Consider the following 13,462-nt stretch of genomic DNA (forward strand, 5'->3'; position numbering starts at 1 on the left):
GTATTGATCTCATAAAAAGATCTCTGGTGCGACTATATACAGTATTTATACCCCTATAAGACCTGGGATGTCAGTATTCCCAATATTTTGCCTTTGATAAGACCTGATGTGCTAATATACACAATATTTATCCCATGATAAGATCTGGGGTACCAGTATATACTGTCTATAATATACAGTATTTATCCCATGATAAAATGTTGGATAGCAGTATATACATGTACTGTCTATAATATACAGTATTTATCCCATGATAATATGTTGGATACCAGTACATGTACTGTCTATAATATACAGTATTTATCCCATGATAAGATGTTGGATACCAGTATATACTGTCTATAATATCCAGTATTTATCCCATGATAAGATGTTGGATACCAGTATATACATGTACTGTCTATAATATACAGTATTTATCCCATGATAAGATGTTGGATACCAGTATATACATGTACTGTCTATAATATCCAGTATTTATCCCATGATAAGATGTTGGATACCAGTACATACAGACCAAAATATACAGTATAAAAGGAGGAGGGTATTCCTTATTATTAAGTATTGTTGTTGTTGTTGTTGGGTTTAACGCCATTTTTATTATCAAGTATGAGCTTATCATATGGTATGTACGGTGAAACTCTTCTTATTGGACACTTCCATAAGAAGAACACCTGCTCATAAAAACAAAAATGATTGGTATTTGTATTTATTATCTCTGTTAAGGATAATCTTGACCTTTTTAGTACTCTCCATTTACAGGCTTGTAGTTCCTGTTTATAATACATTGGCACAAATCCACATTTGTTTTTTGCTTGTTTTTAAAGTTGAAAGCTTTGACTAAAATGAGTTTGAGTTTTTAGAAATAATAATTTACAGGACAAATATTTCAATGTTTGCACTCAGAAGTCCAAAATACTGTTTGAGCTTTTCCATTATAATGCATGCTTGCTTTCTGTTCTTCATATCTCTGGTGACCATCTGTATTAAAACCATCTGTGTATAGTTTATAAGGCCAAGTTTATCTAATCACCAGCTTGACCAACAATGGCAGGTTAAACTATATATTAAATATGAGAACCATCTACAGATGATATATCCAATGTTCTGTCTTCCCAGCTTATGTAAAGACTCCCACTGAAAGTACTCTGTGGTCAATCACTCTGAATTATTTACTACTTATACTAATTCCAGTGGTCCAGAAATCTCCATTTGTATACTACTAATTTCCTCAATGGTCCAGAACTCTACATTTGTATACTACTAATTCCCAATGGTGCATAAGTCTACATTTTGTATAATACTGATTTCCCAATGGTCCCGTATTCTACATTTATATACTACTTATACTAATACCCATTGGTCCAGTACTTTACATTTATATACTATCTGTATCCACTCTTTGATATTATCTTCCAACTTTTTTCCGTCTGCTTCGGTTTCTCTTTCCTCTCACTGTACACAGTAGGACTGTCTTTGACAGGTCAAATAATCATGAGACGTGACCAAACCATCATAGTTTGCGTTTCTTTACAGTGGTGAGCAGATCTTCATATCATCCAATTGTACTTTGGAGTCTAATGCGTACCTCTTCATTAGAAATTTGGTCCAAGTATGAGATGTTCATGATTCTTCGACAACATCTCATCTCTAAGTAATGGATTCATTTCTCTAGTTCCGCTGTCAGGGTCCATGCCTGACATCGCACAGGAATATAGACTGTGGACATGATGAAGGAGTGCATAAGCGTGATCTTGGACCCAAGCGTGATGTTTCTGTCCCTCCAAAAAGGCCTCAGCCTAGCCTGTGCAGCTGTGGTATGCGAAATCCTGGAGAGAACACCGGATTTAGAACCTAAAGTCCAGTACTGCAAATTTATATACTACTTATACCAATATTCTGAAGTCCAGTACTGCAAATTTATATTCTACTTATACCAATATTCTAAAGTCCAGTACTGCAAATTTATATTCTACTTATATCAATATTCTAAAGTCCAGTACTGCAAATTTATATACTACTTATACCAATATTCTGAAGTCCAGTACTGCAAATTTATATACTACTTATACCAATATTCTAAAGTCCAGTACTGCAAATTTATATACTACTTATACCAATATTCTAAAGTCCAGTACTGCAAATTTATATACTACTTACACCAATATTCTAAAGTCCAGTACTGCAAATTTATATTCTACTTATACCAATATTCTAAAGTCCAGTACTGCAAATTTATATACTACTTACACCAATATTCTAAAGTCCAGTACTGCAAATTTATATACTACTTATACCAATGCTCTGAAGTCCAGTACTGCAAATTTATATACTACTTATACCAATATTCTGAAGTCCAGTACTGCAAATTTATATTCTACTTATACCAATATTCTATGGTCCAGTACTGCAAATTTATATACTACTTATACCAATATTCTAAAGTCCAGTACTGCAAATTTATATTCTACTTATACCAATATTCTAAAGTCCAGTACTGCAAATTTATATTCTACTTACACCAATATTCTAAAGTCCAGTACTGCAAATTTATATACTACTTACACCAATATTCTAAAGTCCAGTACTGCAAATTTATATACTACTTATACCAATACTCCAACGTCAATCGGATATTGCAGCCGACGATTTCTAAATAGCAAAGGCACAACTAAGTTGCAAGTGTGATATGTAATGAATGATTTGAGAGTTTTGCGCCAGAAGCGAAAGAGCGAACCTGGATGGGCAGACAGATGACAAGAAGGTACTAAATACTAATGTAATATGCATATAAAGTTAACTGAGATGTCCTCGAATCGATTGGACCTTTGCTCTGAAACCGAAAGAATGAACTGATGAATAAGACAAAAATTGATGAAAAATTTAAACAGATTGAAACTGAAGAATTGTGAGTGGCAAAATGTGCATCTCAAAACATGCCATGTGTTCAGTCAGACCTCTCAGTTCTATCAGTTCTTAATCCTTGCTCTCTTATCAAGATATGAAAGTCGTTGGTGCTCATATTCTAATAGTTGTCCAGTTTTTTGTCACAGTTATTCAAAATCCGTAACTTATGGGCAAGAGTTCATACAACTTTTATTAATTTCAATCCATGATGCTTTCAGCATCATCTTCTGATCACTACTCTATCAAGATAGATTTATTCTTCCTTGCTTAATTTATAAAAAAAATTTAAAGTGACATCGTGCATTCAAATATTTTAAAAGATTTTGATTTAACTTCAGATTTTATCAAAATGACTGCTACGTGATATATATATATATATATATATATATATATATATATATATATATATATATATATATATATATATATATATATATATATATATATATATATATAAAATCTTGATATTGATGAATAATTCATCTTATGAGGAGAAAGTTAATAATAACCAATACATAAAGACGGTAAAAATAAGAATAATAATTTTAGATGCTGTTAATGTTTTCTTTATGTGAAAGCCAGCTCTCAAAGTTAGCACATTCTGAGCTCGGACTCTAAAGTTCTCGTTAAAATGTAAGAATTATTCACTTCGTCGTTTCATTTATTACATATTCCACATCATCTTTTGCATATTCAATATTGTCAAAATGCACTCTTGTTGGAATATTATATTAATGGGAAATCAAAATCGTCCTCCCTAAGCAGAAACTCTTTATTGTATTTTAGACATTTGCGTATGTAGATTCCCCTCCCCACACCCGCAGTCAATGTAGATTCCCCTCCCCACACCCACAGTCAATGTCATCGTAAAGGTGGAGTAAATAGATGACCCGCAGTGCATTGAAATGGTATTATTGGAGGAGTGTGTGGGTTGAAATTGCTCCAGGGTCTCAATAAAATTTGTATTTATCAAGGAAATTTTTTATTTTATTCAGCGAATGTATATGTTATTCCAATGGGAGCTTCCTGGACATATGTCAATCAATGGTTCAGTCATTGTGACATAATGTAGATGGCATACGCACCCGCACAGTAACTGCTACCAGAATGTTTACCTGTCGTTAATGTCTAAGGATATAAATAAGTGGGCATAAGCTATGTATGTATATATTTGATTTGTGATAGGTAACGGTTATACGGATTTAGTCTCTTGAATTGTAACTTATCAGTGCTTTTCATACGTTGATAATGAAACAAACCCAAAACCTGAAACTATCTTATGACTTCAATTACTCCGCAATAGTGGTGGCAATATACCGTGATAATGATCTCACCCCATTAGCAAGAACCGTAGTCTTCAGTTTTAGTTGAAACATACAAACTCGTGTGACAAGTTTGGTTATAATCAAATACGGCGCCTACCGTGTACTTGCTATTTATATATATTCTCCAATTTATTGAGGTGGAAGTACTGTTCTGTAGTATTAAAACACACGAAAAATAATTTCATAGTTAACAGCAGACTGAGATAAATGTTTAGACATTATAATGGGAAACTGTTTATCCGATGTTAATCCAGAATGTCAGCTAAACAGGTAAGCTTTTATAATTCTTATTCAAAATTACTACTCGCCGTGTTAGTAGTTATATGAGGCACTATAGGGCTTTACGGGAATGTAATATAAAGCCGTAGGTTACATGGGTGGGGGGACACTATAGGGTCATACGGGAAATCATGTTTGGTATACTATGGGGTCATATGGGAAATCCTTTGTTGAAATGTCCACATGTTTACTCTGGGAGACACAATAGGGTCAAATGGGAATTTAACATTACGTTATCTTTTATCCAATATTTAGAGATCTAGTATCTAACACCCACATTTTCAATACTATCCAACACCAATTTATATTACTATCCAACATCAACATTATTGATACTATCTATCCCTAATCTTTATGAGCGCTATCCAACATCCATTTCTGATTACTATTCAACACCCGCTTTTTGAGTACTCTCCCACACACCGTGATCAAGACCCCCCCCCCCATACTTGCTAAACAACACAAAGGATAGGTGTGCATACACACTTAAACTTACAAACACACAAACATACTATCGCACAACAGGGAGTTGGGTCTAAAAGAAGAGGGATGAAATATACATACTATCTGGCACAAACAATGGTACTAGTGTTTATCGATAGAATATCCCCAGAACCATAAGAGAAGGGGCTTTTAAGTTTTAGTTGGTTGTGATAGAAACGGATTAGAGTGTTCCACCAGTCAGAGTGTATGTAAACTAATTCAATCAGGTTGTGACGCCTCTCCACAATCAGAAGACAGCGGACGAGTGACGTCACTTTCAATGCATGTACACATTAGCATTCCTACGATATACCATTGCGGAAGAGTTTAAGTATAATAACTGTGGCTAATAACATAAAGATGATGTCTTGGGGTACTCCTGCCGTGAATACACCGTATACTCGGAATGATGGTACAACTATTACTACTGCTACTAAAAGCATTTCTTCCAGAAACAGTTTGGCTTTGTGCGATTTGCTTTCCTCGTCGCAACCATTTTTTTATTTATTTTTTTTTTTGCCGGTGGTACTACCAACAACATCTCCTTCTCCATCATAGAATGGCTATGATGATTTCAAAAGAAAACAAAAACAGAAGGAAGAATTGAAACATTTTGCAGCGTCAGAAAGAAAAAGTATTTGTTCAAGAGAAAAAATAAGAAGAAGAGAAGAGGAAAACGTTTGAATAGTAAAAGAAGGAAGATAGTGAAAACAAAAGAGCCATTATGGTGCAATTCTGGTGAAGATGAAACATCTGAGAGAAATGTACCAGACTTCTTTAGACCAACCAAAGACCTTCGCGTTTGGAGACTTCTAAAACTTTTATGATTACGTCGATTATAACCTCTGAGATGCCAGCAACAGTCACAACTACCACTACAGCAGCATGATTAGAACTTGGACGTCGTAAAGGTCTAAAACATTTACAATGTATGACGTAAAGTCCATATTTTGTTATATTTTGTTTATGTTAGTACAAAGACCTTTTTCAAGGCTACCTTAAAAAGAGATGCTACTCATTCATTGCCAAATCAAATACAGTAAAATTCAAATTCCTCTATTAAGATATGCGTGTCTGTATGTGTCTGTGTTTTGTCTTTATCATACTTAAAAAACAAATCAGAAGAAAGGGACATATGTGTGTCCTTTGTATATTCTAGTGAAATCAGAACCACAATGAAATTTCAAATCATCTCACCAAAGTCCTTTTTTCAATCTTTTCCTATACTGTTTATTAATTTGAATTTTGACTGGCATACTTCAGTTTCTTCAGCTTGTCTCGCCTTCTCGAAATTCTTTACTGGAATGGATTTTTTCTTCTTTGTTTTATCTGCTTCTGAAGAATGCTCTTTCTCATCTTTCTCTTTTTTTGGGGGTGGGGGGATACTCTGAAGACCAATGTCCTTTTTTCTGAAAATTGATAAGTAGTATCGTTACTTTTGTTGCGCTTTTTTCTCGTGTCCTGATGGTTTCTTTCCTTTGATGATGTGGGCATCGTGAAGCCCAGTGACCTCATTCCTGACAGATACATAGCAGGTATAAACTTTTATCTCGAGGTGAGTAGTCAGAAGTCTTGTTGGAAATGAACTTTCGAGGGACTTTCTGTGGGCATCGTGAAGCCCAGTGACCTCATTCCTGACAGATATATAGCAGGTATAAACTTTTATCTCGAGGTGTGTAGTCAGAAGTCTTGTTGGAAATGAACTTTCGAGGGACTTTCTGTGGGCATCGTGAAGCCCAGTGACTTTCCTGACAGATATATAGCAGGTATAAACTTTTATCTCGAGGTGTGTAGTCAGAAGTCTTGTTGGAAGTGAACTTTAGAGGGACTTTCTGTGGGCATCGTGAAGCCCAGTTACTTCATTCCTGACAGATATATAGCAGGTATAAACTTTTATCTCGAGGTGTGTAGTAAGAAGTCTTGTTGAAAGTGAACTTTCGAGGGACTTTCTGTGGGCATCGTGAAGCCCAGTTACTTCATTCCTGACAGATATATAGCAGGTATAAACTTTTATCTCGAGGTGTGTAGTCAGAAGTCTTGTTGAAAGTGAACTTTCGAGGGACTTTCTGTAAATCTCTGATGAGAAGTGCGATATATTATGATGCTTATATTTCACAGATTTAAAACTAAATGAATGTATCCTCTATCCTTTGAGTAGAGGACGTTTGTTTTTTACAAATGAATTTTGTCCTCTCTGCTCTTTTACAGCTTTTGCATGTTCTATTTGCTCGTTCAATATTCCAGTCAACTGGAGCTAATTCTATTGCATTTATTTGTATTTGTACCTTTTCGTTGGTTTTCGAGCTTTCGTAATAAACGTTTATGCGGTGTTTCATTTTCCTTCCATTTGTTTAAGAGTCTGTTTGAAGAAACCTCCCTGGAATCTATGTCAAATTTACCAGTAATGATTATGATATTGACAATCCCGGTTTTACCATTTATACGAAGATCTTACTACACAAAAAGGCACCCTTTAAATGCCTTCAGTTTGATGAAACTTCTATAAATTGTTACAGTATTTCAATATTTTATCATATTTAATATCTTCAGTAAAATCGCTTGTCGGTATAAACCATTAATGAGAAATCTGAATTAAATTTTCCATCCCAAAAAAGAATTTTTTTTTGTATTAGAGGTTTTAATTTATACATTCCCTTCTCAAATCTTTTTTTTAAATGTAGTTTTCGAGTAAATTTTCAATTTTATTCAATAAATGTATGTTTAAATGCTATCATAACTTCTTGGGCATACGGTGAATAAATGTTCCAGCCGTTGTTGACATAGCAATCTAATCAGAGTATTCGACTCGTCGCTGTTATTTGGTGTTTATCTGTCGTTAATCTAACTGCACGAGTTAGCAGGCATGGCCGTCTATACATTTAGTCTCTTTGTGTTACTTAACTGTTGTACTGCATTGTCTTAATTGCCAGCCCTCCACACACTTTGGGAAAGGTAAGTGTTGCATAATTAGAATATGCAAATCCCAATTTTCTGTTTTCAGTCTGAACGACCTTGACCTTTTCACAACATCAAGATGTTTCTTTCTAACCCAGTGTGTAAGTGATCTACAAACTTTGGTGAAGGTACATATTCGAACATTGAAATATTTGTGCAGAAAACATTTTCCTCTTTTAATCAAGGTAACACTGACCTTTGACAAGAAAATCAATGGGATTCTTCCTTACCGAAAGTGCTAGCCATCTACGATGTTTGGTCCAGGTCTGTTGTGTAGAACTTATGTTATTGTGCAAAAACAAGTTTTCTTCTATCGGTCACAATGACCTTGACCTCTGAACTTTTGACTCCCAAATGTATACGTTACTTCCTTGCTCCAAATGCAATCCATCTAGGTCTTATAAAAGAAATACGTGTGTGCATTTCGCACTGCATATACTCGGAGTAAATTTTATTTCAGGTTGTCATAAATGACAGGTTTGTTTGTTCTGTTTGTAGAAGTAGTTGATGGTTCAGAGCAATCAGAAGAAAAAAAATGTGTATTATTTATTGTTTATCTGTTGTGCATGTTCTGTCTGCATTTGGAACATCAGAGCATAACACAACTTTCCTAACGACATCTTGATTGGCTGCTACTTGTTTGTAAGAATCCAATCAAATGAATTCGTTTCCAAATACATGCAGATTCATTCGCCATCTCTCTATCTCTCTCTCTCTCACACACACACACACACTTCTGATTGTGGAGAGGCGTCACAATCTAATCGTCACCTGTTGTTAAGAGCTCTCTTCAAGGTTATAAAAATAAGCCGAGGACCATATTCCTTAAAAGAACTCATCCAATATCTAAACTTCCATTAAACATAAATCTTTAAACCTAAATTTCAAACTCTATAGTTTGATTTTGAAGCTCAGATTTTAAGAAGCAAGCACTGTCGTTGTTGAGGGGCTCTAATACAATAACAACATCATGTTTCTTTCTGTCTCTTTTATGACTCCTTTTATTCTAGTAATCTAATTTCATATCCTTCCCCATCGATATTCATCTCATATTTCATCTTTGTAACTTTTAGATTTGCATCAAAATATTTTAGTTTGTCATTTTACACCGAATATTTTTATGTGAAAGATTAATGTCAAAAGAAATTAATTTTACTAAACATTTTTATAATATAGTTATTTTATTGTTATTGTAAGAGCTTGTAGAATAGAGATTATGTATTTTTCTCTTCTGTCTTTTTTCTATTTCAGAAAAATAACCATTGCTTTCCTTGGAATTGATGGAGCGGGTAAGACAACCATTATCAATGCGTTACTTGGGGGTAAGTCTATATTTTTGACAAACGTATTCAGCACATACAGTCTTATAAAACTTGAAATGGAGGTGAAACGGTGGAGTTGCCACACTAGTAATATTCAACCACATAATCATCACAGGGTTGATAAAAAATTTCATCCGATTTTCCAAGATACATTTAAACTTTGATCAAATAAAGTATTTATTTTTTCTTCACTTTACCTGAATTTATATTGGAATATATAAAATCTGAGTTGAAATGAAATTTCACAAGCCTTACCTTTCTGGGCATATAGGAAATGTTATAAATCTGTCCTGCTTTGCACTCAGGTCTCCTTTTTGCAAACACGTACCCGGTCCTGCTTTGCACTCAGGTGTCCTTTTTGTAAACACGTACCTGGTTCTGCTTTGCACTCATGTGACCTTTATGTAAACACGTACCTGGTCCTGCTTTGCACTCAGGTGTTCTTTTTGTAAACACGTGCCTGGTCCTGCTTTGCACTCAGGTGTTCTTTTTGTAAACACGTACCTGGTCCTGCTTTGCACTCAGGTGTCCTTTCTGTAAACACGTAGCTGGTCCTGCTTTGCACTCAGGTCTCCTTTTTGTAAACACGTACCTGGTCCTGCTTTGCAATCAGGTCTCCTTTTTGTAAACACGTAACTGGTCCTGCTTTGCACTCAGGTGTTCATTTTGTATACACGTACCTGGTCCTGCTTTGCACTCAAGTGTCCTTTTTGTAAACGCGTACCTGGTCCTGCTTTGCACTCAGGTGTCCTTTTGTAAACACGTACCTGGTTCTGCTTTGCACTCAGGTGTTCTTTTTGTAAACACGTGCCTGGTTCTGCTTTGCACTCAGGTCTCCTTTTTGTAAACACGTACCTGGTCCTGCTTTGCACTCAGGTGTCCTTTTTGTAAACACGTACCTGGTCCTGCTTTGCACTCAGGTGTCCTTTTTGTAAACACTTACCTGGTCCTGCTTTGCACTCAGGTGTCCTTTTTGTAAACACGTGAACAGGTTAAGGTATGAGCAAGATTCTGCTTTTATATAACCGCCATTAGGGATGGGGTGTGTTATGTTATGATGCACATCTGTTCTTCCCTTCATCGATTTATTTATCAATTTCATTTCTGCACAATAACTAGAGTTACCCATCACGTACAATTACCAGACAATGTGGATAGTTTTTAATTGGAGTAAGGAAGAACCCAATTGATTTTGATGCGCAAAGGCAAAGGTTACCTTGACTGTAAGAAGAGAAATGGTTTCTTCATAATGTCATTGTAGTTTTACATAACGTACCTACTTGAACCAAAGTTTGTGGATTACTGAAAGATGACAAATAATTTCATCAAAATATTTCAGTTCTTGACCATATAGTTTCATCAAAAGTTTGTGGATGACTTATACCTTGAGTGAAAAAGGATGCTATTGATTTTAGGGCTAAAGGTCAACAACGATCAAGGTCACTGTGACTGGAAAAAAAATGTTATATCATAATAACTTAGTTCTAGACCACATACATTGTCTAACGTTTGAGGTAGGCCTGCAATTAAAGTAAGGAAGAGACCCATTTATTTTGATGTTAAAAAAAATCCAAGGATCATGGTCTATTAAAAACCGGGTGGGTAAATAATATGATGCTCACAGTACTTTTATTAAAAGCAGTGTTATTTAGGGAACTCTGTTGATGCTGATAATACTGTATGAGGATGTGTATCCATTCAGCAGTTTTTGAAATTCATTGTGTATTCGAATTTTACAAGGAAAGGCACGAGACATAGATACCGTTTCAATCTTGGGGCCTACGCCACTTCTTGCAAAACCAATGCTATGTATTTTCCTCTTGATGCTCCATTTTCCTTACCACAAATGCAAGATGTTTATCTTACCACAAATACCATATATTTACCCTTACCACACATTTACCCTTATCACCACAAATACCACATATTTACCCTTATCACCACAAATACCACGTAGTTACCCTTACCACAAATACCACGTAGTTACCCTTACCACAAATACCACATAGTTACCCTTACCACAAATACCACATATTTACCCTTACCACAAATACCACATATTTACCCTTACCACAAATACCACATATTTACCCTTACTACAAATACCACATATTTACCCTTACTACAAATACCACATGTTTACCCTTACTACAAATACCACATATTTACCCTTACTACAAATACCACATATTTACCCTTACCACAAATACCACATATTTACCCTTACTACAAATACCACATATTTACCCTTACTACAAATACCACATGTTTACCCTTACTAAAAATACCACATATTTACCCTTACTACAAATACCACATGTTTACCCTTACCACAAATACCACGTAGTTACCCTTACCACAAATACCACATATTTACCCTTACCACAAATACCACATATTTACCCTTACCACAAATACCACATATTTACCCTTACTACAAATACCACATATTTACCCTTACCACAAATACCACATATTTACCCTTACTACAAATACCACATATTTACCCTTACTACAAATACCACATGTTTACCCTTACTAAAAATACCACATATTTACCCTTACCACAAATACCACATGTTTACCCTTACTACAAATACCACGTAGTTACCCTTACTACAAATACCACATATTTACCCTTACCACAAATACCACATATTTACCCTTACTACAAATACCACATATTTACCCTTACTACAAATACCACATGTTTACCCTTACTACAAATACCACATATTTACCCTTACTACAAATACCACATATTTACCCTTACTACAAATACCACATGTTTACCCTTACTACAAATACCACATATTTACCCTTACTACAAATACCACGTAGTTACCCTTACTACAAATACCACATATTTACCCTTACTACAAATACCACATGTTTACCCTTACTACAAATACCACATATTTACCCTTACCACAAATACCACGTAGTTACCCTTACCACAAATACCACATATTTACCCTTACCACAAATACCACGTAGTTACCCTTACCACAAATACCACATATTTACCCTTACTACAAATACCACGTATTTACCCTTACTACAAATACCACATATTTACCCTTACCACAAATACCACGTAGTTACCCTTACCACAAATACCACATATTTACCCTTACCACAAATACCACGTAGTTACCCTTACCACAAATACCACATATTTACCCTTACCACAAATACCACATATTTACCCTTACCACAAATACCACATATTTACCCTTACTACAAATACCACATATTTACCCTTACTACAAATACCACATATTTACCCTTACCACAAATACCACGTAGTTACCCTTACCACAAATACCACATATTTACCCTTACCACAAATACCACATATTTACCCTTACTACAAATACCACATATTTACCCTTACTACAAATACCACATGTTTACCCTTACTACAAATACCACATATTTACCCTTACTACAAATACCACGTAGCAGATGTACAACCCGCCGCAGTCTTACAAACGAATACATGTCCCTTTACACACTAATGTTCGCTAGAAAATGACTAAGATAAACGACGTGTATTATTGTTTTTGAAACCAAAATTTTCCCCCAAAATTTGGATTTTAACCGAATATATTTCAAAACATACAATTTGGCCACCACGATGGCATACATGACACATGATATGTGACACGTGTCAAACATGTGATTAAAGGATCATTAATATAATTATATATGCAATTTTTTGATTATGTTGTCATATCATGTAAAAGGAAAACATGTTGTTAATAGCAATTTAATTGGCAACAAGGCTACTCGGGAATTTTCGTACATTCCTTACTAAATTGAAAAAGTACCGTGGTACATACCACCAAAACAATATACTGCGGTAAACTGGTATACCGGTAATACCACGAACCTTTAGACTAAACGTATTATTTTCTGACAATTTTAATTACAAAATGCAAATACTTAACATCCATAATATAAAATATTAACTGTTGTGCGGATTGTGCTATTTATTTCAGCAGTTGTAACAGAGGTCATACAAGCAGCCGTACAAACAGATTTATGTAAATTAACCTCTGTAGTGGAGAAGACTCGGAAGAGGGTAAGCAGTTGACGACGTAAATCAGTTTATAATGAAATGATGACATATTGTTGTTTGATGTTTGGCTATATTTTTATAATACTATGTTTGAACCTCATCTTTTC

The 13,462-nt window shown here is 34.9% G+C and overlaps 1 protein-coding gene across 1 annotated transcript in view; it reads left to right on the forward strand.

Annotated features, from left to right (window-relative positions):
- Positions 1-4,455: 4,455 nt before the first annotated feature.
- LOC149801172 (ADP-ribosylation factor-like protein 13B) overlaps positions 4,456-13,462 on the forward strand; it is a 52,921-nt gene continuing 43,914 nt past the window's right edge. Inside the window, exons 1-2 of the mRNA XM_089956773.1 lie at positions 4,456-4,502; positions 9,201-9,271. Of these exons, the coding sequence (XP_089812899.1) occupies positions 4,456-4,502; positions 9,201-9,271 (118 nt within the window). The remainder of the gene's footprint in view (positions 4,503-9,200; positions 9,272-13,462) is intronic.

Source organism: Sinohyriopsis cumingii, chromosome 4 (genome assembly GCF_028554795.1).
Source record: "Sinohyriopsis cumingii isolate HCF-2022 chromosome 4, ASM2855479v2, whole genome shotgun sequence".
Classification (NCBI taxonomy): domain Eukaryota; kingdom Metazoa; phylum Mollusca; class Bivalvia; order Unionida; family Unionidae; genus Sinohyriopsis; species Sinohyriopsis cumingii.